This window comes from Eretmochelys imbricata, chromosome 16, assembly GCF_965152235.1.
Source record: "Eretmochelys imbricata isolate rEreImb1 chromosome 16, rEreImb1.hap1, whole genome shotgun sequence".
NCBI classification, from domain to species: domain Eukaryota; kingdom Metazoa; phylum Chordata; order Testudines; family Cheloniidae; genus Eretmochelys; species Eretmochelys imbricata.
In genome coordinates, this window is record NC_135587.1 from 9,800,356 (window position 1) to 9,815,407 (window position 15,052).

General features: G+C 53.1%; 1 protein-coding gene across 1 annotated transcript in view; it reads right to left on the bottom strand.

The window, feature by feature from the left end:
• Positions 1–9,391: 9,391 nt before the first annotated feature.
• The window catches only part of WHRN (whirlin), a 107,112-nt gene continuing 101,451 nt past the window's right edge, over positions 9,392–15,052 (bottom strand). The window contains exons 11-12 of the mRNA XM_077836017.1: positions 12,175–12,297; positions 9,392–9,866 (exon numbers count right to left, since the gene is read on the bottom strand). Of these exons, the coding sequence (XP_077692143.1) occupies positions 9,684–9,866; positions 12,175–12,297 (306 nt within the window). The 3' untranslated portion in view covers positions 9,392–9,683. The remainder of the gene's footprint in view (positions 9,867–12,174; positions 12,298–15,052) is intronic.

Below are 15,052 nucleotides of genomic sequence, written 5' to 3' on the forward strand. Positions count from 1 at the left end.
ATCATGAAATCTTCTTGCCACGCATTTTAAGAGTAAACTTGAAAAAGTGCAGCAGACTTTGAGTTGAAAGAGACTTAAAAAAAATATATATGTACAAGTTTCTCCCCCAGTAATAAACAAACATTCCGGTACTTTAAACAGTTGCCTATTTATAAAGGAAACATGCATAAAGCCCAGAGTGGAAAAAAAATCTTTTGACTTCAGAGTGCAGCTTGGATTTTAGTTGCCAGTTTGCTCAGCTGGCCTTTTTGTTGAATGCATAACAAAGGAGTCCTGAACCCCGCTCTCCTCTAACCACCAGAATACGCTCCCTTTAAGCGGGGGGTCCTACAATCCAATTCCCCTGATCTAAGCAGCAGAACATACCCCCTCGAAAAACAGGCGTTCTGACTTCCGCTCTTTTGGTCTAACCCCCGATTACAACACCCCATCCCCGAGGTGGGAACAGAACCCAGGAGTCCTACTTCTCAGAGCCCTGCTCTAACTACTACCCAGATCCAGGACTCAAATCCAGGAGTCCTGACTCCTAGAGCTCTGCTCTCACCACCAGACAACATTCCCCCTGCCCCGACACATACCCTCTTTGTGTCCCCTGAGATTAATATCCATAATAACCAAGATGCTTTCCCACCTCTGCCTCCCCCAGAGACACAGGGGCGAGGGATGGGGTACACGACTCCAGTTTCGGGGCGAGGGAAGCGGATTAGCCAAATCCCAGGTTCTTGTGCAGCAAGTCAGCAATGCTTGGAGTGTCTCCTTGGTTGCCTAGTGAGCTTCACACACACAAACCAGCCAGCATGCCATGCCACTTCTCTGGGTAACCACAGCAACCAAGGCTCCAGCTCCAGGACACACACACACACACACACACAGAGAGATCTGTTGCATGAAGCTGAGATTCTTTTAAAGTCCACCCCCCCTTTTCCTTCTTCAGGTTTAAGGAGTCTTTTGCACCTTGAAACAGGAATGAAACAGCAATAAGAAACCAGAACAAACTCACTGAAACCAGAGGTAGCTGCAAGACCCTGCCACGCGTTCTCTGGACATGGCCAGATGTGCAAAGCTCGTTCATCTTTAAACCAGTTCTTTAAAAGTCCCCCCCCACTTTGCACGAGGAAGGATTTTTCGGGGGCGGGGGGGAGGGAGGTTAATGAGGCATTTTTACAGTCTCATTTCGGATTAAATCGCAGCCCTAGATTCGCTGGTGAACTTTCAAGCATCCTCCCACGGCAAACGCACATGGAATTTGCAGCGGGGCAGGCAGCTGGGACTGCCGGAGAGGGGGGCTGAGCCCCGGCCCCCTGCTCGCCTTGCACTCAGCTGGGCTCTCACCTGGGCAGCCGGCGGTTCGAGTCCTCCTTTCTCCGGGCCAAGCAAAGTTTCGCCCACTCTCCCCTCCTCAGTCCATTTCCTGGAGTCACAGACTGCGAACAATAGTCCCCAGCCTGAGAGCGGCAGCTGGGAGGGGCGGGGCCTCAGACCTCATTAGCATAATCACAGGCCGGCCTCCCCATCCGAGCGGCTGGAGGTGGGAACCTCAGCTCCCATTCGCATCCTGCAGCCGATGTCCCGCACGAGGAGCGAAAGGGCGGGGTTTTGCCCTGTATTTGCATGGCCCATCACAGGTGTCCAATCAGAGGGCGAAGGGGGGGGGTTCTCTTCCATATTTGCATAATACAGGGCATGTCTCCAATCAGAGATTGGCAAGGGCGGGGTTCCAGGCTATTTAGCATAATACAACACATACCTCCCGTCCGAGCTGCTGGGGTGGTATTATCTTAATGAGGGACCTCAAGCCTCTACAGCGCCCTGGGATTGGGCAGCAAGAGAGAAGGGGCGGGGCCGAGATTCAGCCCTCCCTCCTCCCCCCCACATTCAGCTGGACCTACCTGCAGCCACCCTAGAGCCCGGACCCACCCTAGACCCGAACTTCCCTCCTGCAGCGAGGGGGGGCGTGCAGGCAGCAATTCCCCCTGCTTCTTGGCTGGTTTGAAAGCCTCCCTCCTGTTTCACTCTGCTTCAACGGCCCCCCTCCCTAGCCTAGCCAGCTCATCTATTTTAGGGGTTTATAGGGCCCCCCCATCACTGCAGCGTCTGAGCCTTTTCCATGTTAAATCAACAGCAGCGGCAGAGTCTTTCATGGACTTCAGGGGGTCTGTCAAGGTTCCTTCCCCACTCTGAACTCTAGGGTACAGATGTAAGGACGTGCATGAAAACCTCCTAAGCTTACTTTTACCAGCTTAGGTTAAAACTTCCCCAAGGTACAAACTATTTTACTCTTGGACTTCCACTGCCACCACCAAACTTTATCTGGGTTCCTGAAAGAAGATAGTTTGGAAACATCTTTCCCCCCAAAATCCTCCCAATCCTTGCACCCCACTTCCTGGGGAAGGTTTGGTAAAAATCCCCACCAATTTGCATAGGTGACCACAAACCCAAACCCTTGGATCTTAGAACAATGAAAAAAGCATTCAGTTTCCTTACAAGAAGACTTTTAACAGAAGTAAAAAGAATCATCTCTGTAAAATCAGGATGGTAAATACCTTACAGGGTAATTAGATTCAAAACACAGAGAATCCCTCTTGGCAAAACCTTAAGTTACAAAAAAGACACACAGACAGGAATATTCATTCTATTCAGCACAGCTGTTTTCTCAGCCATTTAAAGAAATCATCACCTAACACATACCTAGCTAGATTACTTACTAAGTTCTAAGACACCATTCCTGTTCTGTCCCCGGCAAAAGCATCATACAAACAGACACAGACCCTTTATTTTTCCCCCTCCTCCCAGCTTTTGAAAGTATCTTGTCTCCTCATTGGTTATTTTGGTCAGGTGCTAGCGAGGTTACCTTTAGCTTCTTAACCCTTTACAGGTGAGAGGATTTTTCCTCTGGCCAGGAGGGATTTTAAAGGGGTTTACCCTTCCCTTTATATTTATGACAGGGTCTCTGGCTCGACTCCCCTCCCTGAGTCAAAGCTCTCCTTGGGAGACAGGTTTTTGGGGCGGGTTATTGGGGGGGTGGTGGTTAGGCATAGAAGGGAATGTTCGTATTGTGTGTCACTTAGGGTGGAAAGGCTCTGTCCAAGAGGAAGATTTTGCAGCGTTTCCTAAAGATGGTCACGCTCTGGATCGGCCAGATCCTCTCGGAAAGTTTGTCCATAGGCAGATCCCCAGGATACAGAATGCTCTGTCCCCAGCTCTCCCATGCTTCGTCCTGGGATTTGGCTAGGCATTGTCCCAAAGGAGCGCCACTGTCTCACCCCCTCCTCCCTACTGCCCCCCTTCTTCTCTGCTTCCTCTCCATCTATCCCCCTTCCTCCGGCCACCACCTGAGCTGGAGGAGAATCCCCACTTGCTTTTATCAGGACAGGGCCTATGGCACACAGCTGAGTTGTTCTGATTTCAGCCAGTAGAGGGGACGGATGGACACACACACACAAAGTTCATTACCACAGAAACTGTTCACTGTACAAGGTGAGTCGCTCGCGCAGTTTGGTTTCCTCCCCAGTGTTTTGTCTGAGTTACATTTAGCACAATGAAAAGGAGGACTTGTGGCACCTTAGAGACGAACGAATTTATTTGAGCATAAGCTTTCGTGAGCTACAGCTCACTTCATCGGATGCTCACGAAAGCTTATGCTCAAATAAATTGGTTAGTCTCTAAGGTGCCACAAGTCCTTTTCTTTTTGCGAATACAGACTAACACGGCTGCTACTCTGAAACCTGTCATTTAGCCCAACGTTTCCCAATCTCTTCTCCGCGGAGCACTTGCTGGCAGTCCATGGGGCTGGCTCGCTTCATTTCCAGCTGCTTTGACCCGGGCCCACTAAAGCATGAACGACATCTAAAAATGCATCACTTTCCCAGTATTGCTTTTCCACCTCCGCACTCGCTGCCAGAGGGCTGCTGTGGGCTCATGAATAGGAGAGGAGCTCGTCTGCACAATGGTGAATGGGCGGGGAGACAATCTCTCTAGGAAGATATGGCCCGCTCGGTGGAAAAGTTGAAGAGCCCTTGATATAGGAAGGGGTGAATGAATCACAGTCGCGGGAGGCAATGCTTTGCATGTACCTCAGTGTCAGGGCCTCAGCTCAAAGCGCCCTGGGGCTGTGGATACACACCAACCTCAACGCTAGCCCAGCCAGTGGAGGGCATTATGGTTAGGAGCAGAACTGGTGACTACTTTTGGTTTCCAAAACAAACGCACCTACGGTACTTACCAGGTGATCTTACTCCCCCTTCCCATGAGCAGCGCTCGCACCTTCCAGCCAGCAGAGGGTGCATGGCAGACATGCCAAAAACGCAGAAATTGGGCTTGTTTTTGGCTTAATTGGCTTGTGAGTTGCTTGTTGGCTAGTTTTTTGGCTTGTAGCTTGTTGAGCTTGTAGCTTGTTGCTTCTTTTTGTTATCAGCTGCTGGCAAGCTGGCAAGAGGGGGAAATGGGGGTAAGGGAGGGGAGAGAGTCAGGGGTGCACAGCAGGCCCACTGCAGTCCCAGACTGCAGGCCGGGGGAATCTAGTCACATAGAGTCTTGGGGTTCTTAGCGATTGGCTTGTTTTGCCCTCCTTTTGAAATGGGATTAGCTTGATTTTTGGCTTATTGTGAAAGCCGCGGTGCTTACTTAGCGCATGAAAGGTGGCCACTGTGATGCATTGATCCTAAGCGATTGATTAGAAAAGGACACATGGCTCCCAGCCCCTGAGTTCAGCAGGGAGGTGGAGAAGAAGAAAATATTTAGCAGACCAGTCAGGTCAGAGTGGCAGAGACAGGGTGCTGTGGCTCCCACCTTGGAAAGGTGCCGATCATTCCTACCTGGCTGTTGTGAGCGATGCACGCTAACAAACAGCGAGTCAGAGAAAGAGAAACTCTCTGAATCGTCAGCAAGGGCCATTAGCCTCTCTGCATCATGTGGCTGGCTGGGCGGGGCTGGGCTGGGCTGTTGGGGGGCGGGGAATCGGGTTCAGATGCCCAAAGGGGCAAGGAAAGTTCTAAGCCCTGCCACGAGATTTCATGTATCCAAAGCTGAATATTAACCAAATCCCTGGGGGCCCCGCATGGGCTGCAACCCTCCCGTTCCGAGATTCCTAAGGCTGCTGTTTGGGCAGGTGCTGCATCCTCAGTTGTCTCCAGGTTCTTGGAGTCAATACCTGGAGCCAGTGCTGGGGACCTTCGCACGGGCAGTTTGGACACCCACTGTCCCACCCGTGAGGGACCCTTGAGGTCAGGGTGGTGGTACATTGACAGGAAAGGCTGTACTGGGCTGCTTGGTCAGTGGATCTGCCAGGGGCTGTCAAACTGGGCAGCCCAGGCTGGTGTCCCAGCTCTGGACTCTTGTCTCTGGGCCACGCGGCACTGGGTCTATTTGTCTATCTCTGAGCTGAGTCCTTGTTTTTAAACGTAAACTTGGCTCCTTGCTGTATTGACTGCACAGGAGACTGGAGCCCTCCGGCTTTCTGTGCAATGGGTACAGGATGGGCAGTGGCAGCAGACGCATCCCCTAGGTGTCCCTGCCCCATGTGCCCAACCACGGACGGAGCGGGAGAGGCTTAGTCTCTGTGGCACTTTTCACCCTTGGCCTCTTTGCTGAGAGTGCCATCAGGGTGCAAATTAGCGAGGACGGGGGGCAGCTGGGGATGGTGTTGGAGTTACGCATGTCTGGTCTGAGAACCAGTAAACTCATTTTGACACAGAGACCCCAACAGCTGCCAGGTGACCCAACGCTTCTACACGTGACGTGCCTTGGCTCTGATTCCTGGGCTGGGGAAGGCACTGTCCGATGCCGTCTTTACAGCCGGCTGAATGCTTTCATGTGTTCTTCGAAGGCAGAATCGCTCCAGCAGCTCCCGTCGCAGCTCCTCAGCGTTCCCTCCTGCGGTTCTTCTCCTCTGCCCTGCCACCTGAGGTTCTCAGCACGCTGCTGGGGCATGGTCTGCCTGGTGCTGCTCCCTTTCTCTGGTTATCTTTCTGGGAGACACCAGAGGGCACCATGAGACAGGACTTAATCTTCTCCTCGTGATGGCTTGTAAGAACCAGAATCAGGAGCGGCCCATTCAACCAGATCTGGGACTCCTTACAGAGCCCTTCAATCCCCCCCTGCCATCTGCATGGTCCAAGATTGGGTGTGACTTTCCCTCTCCCCACCCCACATAGGCCTGTCCAGAAGTGGAGCGCATGATTGCAGAGGGGGCTAGAGGAAGGGGGGTGTATGTCCCTGTGATGTGCCCCACGTAGGGACGTCCCGGTTTCACTGAAGACTCAAGTTTCATAGATTCATAGTTCTCTCCACAAAGAGCAGCAGCAGCAAAGATCACACTGAAATTTCAACCCACCTCTAGGGGCACAGGCCCCCTGATCAGGACTGGGGCGTGGGGTGGGGAGCATGTGACGGCAGTGTCTGCAGCTGGGCCTGGTTATGGGGTCCAGCGAGCAGACTGGAGCTACAGTGTCAGCAACCGGCCTCATCAGGGCGGCCAGTGCAGTCTGAGAACCACACCGTGGGCAGAGTCAGACAGCCCTGGAACTGTGCGCAGGGCGGCCCATTTCCTGCAGTCCATCTCCCCTCCGCCGTGGACATTCCCAGGGGCCAGGCCGCCAACCGGTCTTAGTAATGTATCCCAGGGAGAAGAGGAGTTTTTGCAGCACTGCCCCCCCGCAATCACGCAGTTCTCACCTGCTGGCAGTGACTCAGGCCCGAGGGATGTAGGTTTCTTCCTGGCTGTTGGCTTAGGGGGAGAGCGCAGCAATGTTCTCACTGGTGGGGAGGGGACTGACCCATCGCCAAAGGGGCCTGCCTGATAGGGTGCTAGGAGAAGCACAAGAATGGGAAAGTCCCTGGCTTGCTCAGGAGTAGGGCAGAGCCTGCAAGGATCTTGCTGGTGTAAGCAGTGTCAGGATGAGCTCCACCCTGACATCTGGTGGTGAGGTGTGGCAAGTTGTGGAAAAGAACTTCAGGGGCTGATCTCATTTGCATAGGCACACCCACCCCGCCTAGAAAGAGGCCATAGCTGCCCAAATGGTCACTTTGGCTGCTGTGGGATCCCCAGTGTCTCTGTTATTGGGGCAGGAAGAATAAATTGTTATTACCCTGATTATGGGAACTGTGCTTGGAACTGTACTTGGCCTTTTGTTACGATAGAGGGACTCACCATCAACTAAGTAGCACTTGCTAGGCAAGGGTCATGGGTTCCAAAACTCTGTGAATTGAGGGAGGTTGGGGACAAGTATTAATACTTGGTGGCATGGGCCCCTTGGTGAGGGCCTTACATGCTAATTGCACTTCCTCCTCTCTCTCTACTGTGGAATATCAGAGCTAATTTTGATTTCATTAGGAGTCTAGTTAGGGCTGCTGAGCTCCCTTTGGGCTAATGGTGCACTAGCAGTGAGGCTCCTCTCCTACAAGCTGAATTCACCAAATTGCTGAACTGACTAAGGCCTGAAATCACTGAGTGTTGTGTTAAGTAGTGGGGGAGCCTGAAGATATACTGTGGAGCAGTTTGTGGGACGGCTGGAGTGCCTTGTGGACAGGCTGGTGGAGCAGTTCATGGGAGGGCAGGAGCTGCTGGTGGGACATAGAGCGGGGCAGTTTGTGGGATGGCGGGAGCTGCTTGTGGACTGTGGAGCAGTTCGTGGGGCAGCTGGTGGAGTGGAGCGGAGTGGAGGCCTATGGAGCTGTGGGGTGGCCAACTTCAGATCAGGTAAGGTGCCTTTTACCCCCGCCCCCATCTCCACCCAGGTTGGGAGGTAAAGCTCTGCAGATAAACTTTTGAACTCTGGGGCTGCCCTGACCAGGGACAGAGACTTTTGGATCATTGGACTTTTGGGACTTTGGGTGATTTGGGGTTGCTGGACTCAAGAACCAAAGGGAAAGGGCATACCCCAATTTGCTTCGGGTGGGTTTTTTTGCTCATGGGTTGTGTTATGAATCCTGTTGGTGGTGTTTCCCCAACATAATGCCACATTGTTTCTCTCTGTTATTAAAAGGCTTTTTGCTACACTCAGACTAGGTGCTTGCGAGAGGGGAAGCATTGCCTCTGGGAGGCGCCCAGCGGGGGTGGTATATATTTGTCCCAGGTCACTGGGTGGGGGCTCGAGCCGGTTTGCATTGTGTTATTGGAATGGATCCCCTAGATATTGAACCCGGCCCTTGTTGCTGCCAACTCTGACGGGCAGAAGGGTTACACTGGCTTGCACAACACAACACAGAACAGCAGGAGAGGGAATACGTGTGCAGCACGCATGCCCCCTGTACATGGCCACTTCTGTACTCTGCACTCACACACACACACTGCCTGTGGTACACACCTCCTCTGCACACACACTGCATGCAGCACAAACGTGCTCTGCACACACACACACACACACACGCCCTACACCACACACACAGTGCATGCTGCATGTGCTGCAGAATGAACGCCTGGCGTGGGGTGTGCGCATGGGTTTCTCTGTTCTCCTCCCCGCACTTTGTGTGTCTTGGCTATTTAAATGCAAGCTCGTCGGGGCAGGGACTCTCTCGCTCTGTGTCTGTGTAGCACCCAGCACAACGGGGCCCTGATCTCGGTTGCAATGCAAACAATAACAACTCGTAGGCTGGGGACCCCTGGGTACCAACTGTTGAAACACAGAGAGCAACCACCCCTGCCCAGAGCTGATTGCCACACCTCTGCAGCCGGCCGGGATCGGGAGAGACCCCCACTAGCCAGCCGACTTTTTTTTCGAACCCATTTGATTTATTGAAAAATTAAAAGCACAAGCTCTGTATATATAAATACACTGACACGGCTGGCGATGTACAAGGCATCCATTACTGTACACGCTGGGACACGGGGCGTGGAGCCTTGATGGGGGCCAGTGTCACGTGCCTGCCACCCAGCTCCCGAGAGAACACATTAAACCAGTGATCACCAAAGAAATCCCTCCTCCGTTCCCCACCCCCCACTTCACTGATGCTGGGAGCAGCCCTGGAGTTCCCTGCACAGCATGTGTGACATTAACGTTACTGCACGGCAGGGCACCCTGCACCTATGGCCGCACTCCTTGACCCCACCCGATGTCCCAGGCCTGGAGGGATTCTCTGTGCGGAGGAAGGGGGAATAACGGAGGGGAGAGAGATGCCGGTGGGGGAAAGGGCAGGGTGGGGGTGAGCTCTCAAGGATGCGGCTGGCTCCCCTCATCGAGGAGGAGGTGCAGGGAAAGACCATCTGGAATATGGCTTAAACTGGGAAATGAATCTGAACCACTGAAGATAGACAGAGGCAGGGCAGTGCCCAGAGTAAATGCCCAGGCAGGAGATGCGGGGATCAGCTGGAGGCAGTGTTCTCCTCTCTCCCACACCCTCCGTTGCTTCCTCTCCCTTCCCTGCCTTTGCCCCCACCCTACCCATGCTCTCCCGCAGTCCTTCTCAGCGCTGGGGCCTGTCACCGGCACCGCTGCTGTCAGCCCCAGAAGCAAGGCACAGCGAAGCGCCTGCCTGGGGCTGGCCGCCCATGTTCTGTGCCTGGAACGTGTGTGTGTGTGAACGGGCATATGCAGGACAGGGGACAGCACCAGCTCTGCCGTGGAGGGTGGCTTCTGTGCTGGGGCACGTGGGTGCACGTGTTAACCCGTGTGCCGATCCGCCTGAAGCCCCGTCCAATCCAGCTCCCTCCCTCTTCTGTCCGTTTGGCTCGGGGGCGGCCAAGCCCCCTAAAGTGTGACGTTGAACTCAGTGACTAGGAAATCGATGTGGTCCTTCTCTTTTGTTTTAAAGGCCTCAGCGATGACACGTGCGGCTTCCCGGTGCTCCTTTCCCCGCAGCGTTGTGCCGTTCACCTCCAGGATCACGTGTCCCACCTTCAGCTTCCCGCAGCTGTGGGCAGATCCTCCTCGCTGTGGCAGGGCAGGAACAGACGAGAGGGAAACGCTCACATATATAGCAGCCTTTATCCCCAGATGCTTCAGGGGTCGCTTAGGCCCAGATCCTGAATGGTATTTAAGTGCCTAACTCCCACTGATTTCAATGCAGGCACCTAAATACCTTTGAGGAGCTAGGCCTTAGCCCACTCTGAAATGCAGCCACCTCTGGGGCACAACGGCTGCTTAACAGCTCCATGCAACATTACATAACAGTTTAGGACAACGAGTGAAGAATACTGTATCCAATCAAAAACCAGGGACCTTTAAAGAGGCAGAATGTAATTCCCTGGGTTGTGCTCTGGCCAGTGGAGCTGGGTTAGCCTTAGGTTTACAGAAAGTGCCCAGGATGTTGGGACATCAGAGTAGGACATAGGAGACCCAGGGTCAAATCCCAACTCTGGCCGGCGGCAAATCCCTTCACCTCTCTGTCATCTCCCTCCCTGCGTCTATTCGTTCTGTAAGCTCTTTGAGCAGGACCTGTCTCTCGCTGTGTGTTTGTACAACGCCTGGTGCCGTGGGGCTCTGATCTCAGGTGGCCTCTTTTGGCGTTGCTGTAATACAAATGAATGATAATACTAGAGCTGGGGCGTTAGCATTGCGCGGTCTTTGGTTTGCCAGCTCCCCGGTCGCTGCGTTTGCGTTCGTATTTGTTGCGTGCAATACTGTTATTCAGCCGGACTCCCTGATTAGTCTGGACAGGGAGTTCTCTGCCCGTGGCAGTCACCTGAACCGTTTGCTTTGCCTTTTGCACATTGCGGTGCCTGGTTGCTCGTCTAGTGTGAGCACTGCTCCCTCAGCGAACCATCTTTACTGGAGATGCGTGAACTGCGGGTACCCAAGACCCAGCCACGAAGGGCATAGCTTTGCTGGCATTGCTGGAGAGCCGGCACTCAAATGAGTATTATGGCCACCCCAGCAGCTGAGCTGATTGTTTGAGGCGGTTTGCAACTCTGCTGCCTCACTTTTTGAGCCCAAGGGGGCAGGGCTGAAGAGTTACAATGAGAGACTCATAGAAGATCAGGGTTGGAGGAGACCTCAGGAGATCATCTAGTCCAGGGGTCTCAAACTCAAATGACCACGAGGGCCACATGAGGACTAATACATTGGCCCGAGGGCCGCACCACTGACCACCACTCCCCCCCGCACCTGCTGCCCGGCCCCGCCCCCACCCCCACTCCACCCCTTCTGTAAGGCCCCACCCATGCCCCACCTCTTCCCACCCCTTCCCTGCCCCCATTCCAACCCCTTCCCTGTGGTTCTCAACCTTCCCAGACTACTGTACCCCTTTCAGGTGTCTGATTTGTCTTGCCTCCCCAGAAGTTTCATCTCACTTAAAAACTACTTGCTTACAAAATCAGACATAAACATACAAAAGTGTCATAACACACCATTACTGACAAATTGCGGACTTTCTCATTTTTACCATATAATTATAAAATAAATCAACTGGAATATAAGTATTGTACTTACATTTCAGTGTATAGTATACAGAGCAGTACAAACAACTCATCATCGGTATGAAATTTTAGTTTGTACTCACTTTGTTAGTGCTTTTCATGTAGCCTGTTGAAAAACTAGGCAAATATCTAGAGGAGTTGATGTACCCCCGGAAGACCTCTGACACGTACCCCTAGTTGAGAACCACTGCTCATGGACACTTAGTCCAAGACAGGCTGAGGTGTGAGTCTAGCCCACACTAACCTGCTGCACACTAAGTGTCCACGTGGACCTGCTACTGCACACTAACAGTTCCTTAGTGCGCTTTGATCTATCTCACTTGGAAACTGGAGTAGGTCAAAGTGCACCAGGGAACAGTTAGTGCGCAGCCAGGTCCAGATGGACACTTAGTGCTCGGCATGCTAGTGCGGGGTAGCTTCACACCCCAGTGTGCCGTGGACTAAGTGTCTGTGTAGACAAGCCCCAAGTTACAATCTCATCCCCTAGGGGAAACACAAGATGAGCCTCCTCTCCTGGACCTAGCTGACTTTTATACTCTCCCCTCCCTGAGAACATGCTCGCCCTCTGCTGGACACGGGAAGACCTGAATGGTGGCAACACCCTGATATGAGAGGGACGATGTAATCAACAGCCAGCATTCTGTCTCCATCTCCCAGTGAGGGGAATGATAAACCCAGCAGGTGTAGAAGACAGGAGGGAGGCTGGATTCTGGGCATGTCCCTGTTAGAAGAACCCAGGTGTGAAAATCTCAAAAGACCTTTCAGAGCTCGGAGCCACGGAGGAGCATCTGCACCGAGCTACTCCCGTTCCCAGCCCGCCGTACCTGTATGGTGACTATCCGGGGCAGAGGCTGCCGGGTGTTGGCGCCGCCCTCGATGGCGATCCCCAGGGTCGGCGCGCTCTTCGCCACTCGAATCAGACACGATGTGGGCTCCAGAAGGCCAGGCTGCGGAGGGAGAAACAGCAACGCGATTGAGGAGGGCTGGGTGGGGAGCCTTCTCTTCAGGCCATCCTGCCCCGCACCCAGACAGACCGGAACTCCTGGGTCTGGGGACCCAATGCCAAGCAGGTTAACCCTTTCCAGCCTGCCTTGCTGTGCTTGTATGGGGCCCTTTTCCGTGGCCGAGGAACGTGGAGCCTGCGACCTCTCTGGCCACGGCCCTGTAGCCTCTTCAATGACCTGGTGGGAAGAGCAGCGGAACGAGCTGATTGCCTGATGCAAATGAGACTCTGGGTGGCCGAGATCCGCCATCCTCAGCTTTGCAGCTGAAGTGGGACATCACAGCATCCTGGGGGTAGCTGCAGCAGGATGGTCTCCAAAAGGCCATTGGCCCTGAGGCACACCGGGTAGGGCAGCTGGGCGGCCAACACCTTAGTACTACGAACTCCAGCCCATCCCAGCCTGCCATTGTGTGCGGGGGCCCGTCTACACTGCACACTCCCTACAGTGGTGTGGAGAGTACGGACACTGCACGCCCCCAGCACGGGGCTAAATAGCAGGCTAGATGACGGGGTGTGGTTAACGAGAATAGAGTCCAGACACGCCACAATCCCCAGCCTATATACCCTGCATGGCCCTCTACATGCTCAAGCAGTGCCTCCTCACTGCTCTTGTTAGCAATCATAGAATCGCAGGACTGGGAGGGACCTTGAGAGGTCATCTAGTCCAGTCCCCTGCACTCAGGGCAGGACTAAGTATTATCTAGACCATCCCTGCAGGTATTTGTCCAAACTGCTCTTAAAAATCCCCAGTGATGGAGATTCCACAACCTCCCTAGGCAATTTATTCCAGTGCTTAACCACCCGGACAGAAAGTTTTTCCTAATGTCCAACCTAAACCTCCTTTGCTGCAATTTAAGTCCATTGCTTCTTGTCCAATCCTCAGAGGTTAAGAAGAACAATTTTTCTCAATCCTCCTTGTAACAACCTTTTATGTTCTTGAAAACTGTTATCATGTCCCCTCTCAGTCTTCTCTTTTCCAGACTAAACAAACCCAATTTTTTCAATCTTCCCTCACAGGTCATGTTTCTAGACCTTTAATCATTTTTGTTTCTCTTCTCTGGACTTTCTCTAATTTGTCCTCATCTTTCCTGAAATGTGGCACCTAGAACTGGACACAGTACTGCAGCTGAGGCCTAATCAGTGTGGAGTAGAGCAGAAGAATTACTTCTTGTGTCTTGTTTATAATAATACAATCATAGAAGGGTTGGAAGAGACCTCAGGAGGTCATCTAGTCCAACCCCCTGCTCAAATCAGGACCAACCCCAACTAAATCATCCTAGCCAGGGATTTGTCAAGCCGGGCTTTAAAAACCTCTCTGGATGGAGATTCCACCACCTCCGTAGGGAACCCATTCCAGTGCTTCACCCGCCTCCTAGTGAAATAGTGTTTCCTAATAACCAACCTAGACCTCCCCCACTGCATCTTGAGACCATTCCTCCTTGTTCTGTCATCTGCCACCACTGAGAACAGCCGAGCTCCATCCTCTTTGGAACCCCCTTTCAGGTAGTTGAAGGCTGCTATCAAATCCCCCTTCACTCTTCTCTTCTGCAGAGTAAATAAGCCCAGTTCCCTCAGCCTCTCTGCGTAAGTCGTGTGCCCCAGTCCCCTGATCATTTTTGTTGCCCTCCTCTGGACTCTCTCCAATTTGTCCACATCCCTTCTGTCTTAGGGGGATCAAAACTGGACACAATACTCCAGATGAGGCCTCACCAGTGCCGAATAGAGGGGAATAATCATTTCCCACAATCTGCTGGGAATGCTCCTACTAATACAGCCCAATATGCCGTTAGCCTTCTTCGCAACAAGGGCACACTGCTGACTCATATCCAGCTCCTTTTCTGCAGAACAGCCGCATAGCCAGTTGGTCCCCAGCCTGTAGCGGTGCATGGGATTTTTCCATCCCTAGTGCAGGACTCTACGCTCGTCCTTGTTGAACCTCATCAGATTTCTTTTGGCCCAATCCTCCAATTTGTCTAGGTCACTCTGGACCCTATCCCTACCCTCCAGTGTATCTACCTCTCCCTCCAGGTTAGTGTCATCTGCGAACTTGCTGAGGGTGCAATCCACACCATCCTCCAGATAATGGATAAAGATGTTGAAAAAAACCGGCCCCAGGACTGACCCCTGGGGCACTCCTCTTGATACCGGCTGCCAACTAGACACTGAGCCGTTGATCACTACCCGTTGAGCCCGACGATCTAGCCAGCTTTCTATCCACAGTGGAGCATCCTGCTGCCTCAACCTGTCCCTGTCACATGTAGCCACACACCACAGTGTGGATGCAGCCTGCTTTTCACTGTGGCATGTAGTTACACATACCATAAAGCCACTGTCAGCTGTGTGCAAGGTAGACATAGCCTCTGAGTGAAGGACCAGTCGTGCTCTCTCGTGGCTGGGTCAGCTAATGCTAGCAGCTCCATCATCTCCAGGGGCAAAGGGCTGCATGCTTAGGGGCATGTCTCCACTGCAAACAGGGGTGCGACAGCCGCATGTGTAGACATACCCAAGCTAGCTTTGATCTAGCTAGTGCGAGACCCAGGAGCAGCGAAGAGGCACCAGCACAGACTTTACAAGCCCCCCTGGGACCCTGGGGATGCTCTGCTTGGACAGCTAGCTCGTGTTGCCGCGGCTTTGTTATCTGACCTCGCTAGTTCAAAGCGAGCTCAGGCCTGTCTGCGTGTGCGGCCGTCGCACCTCTG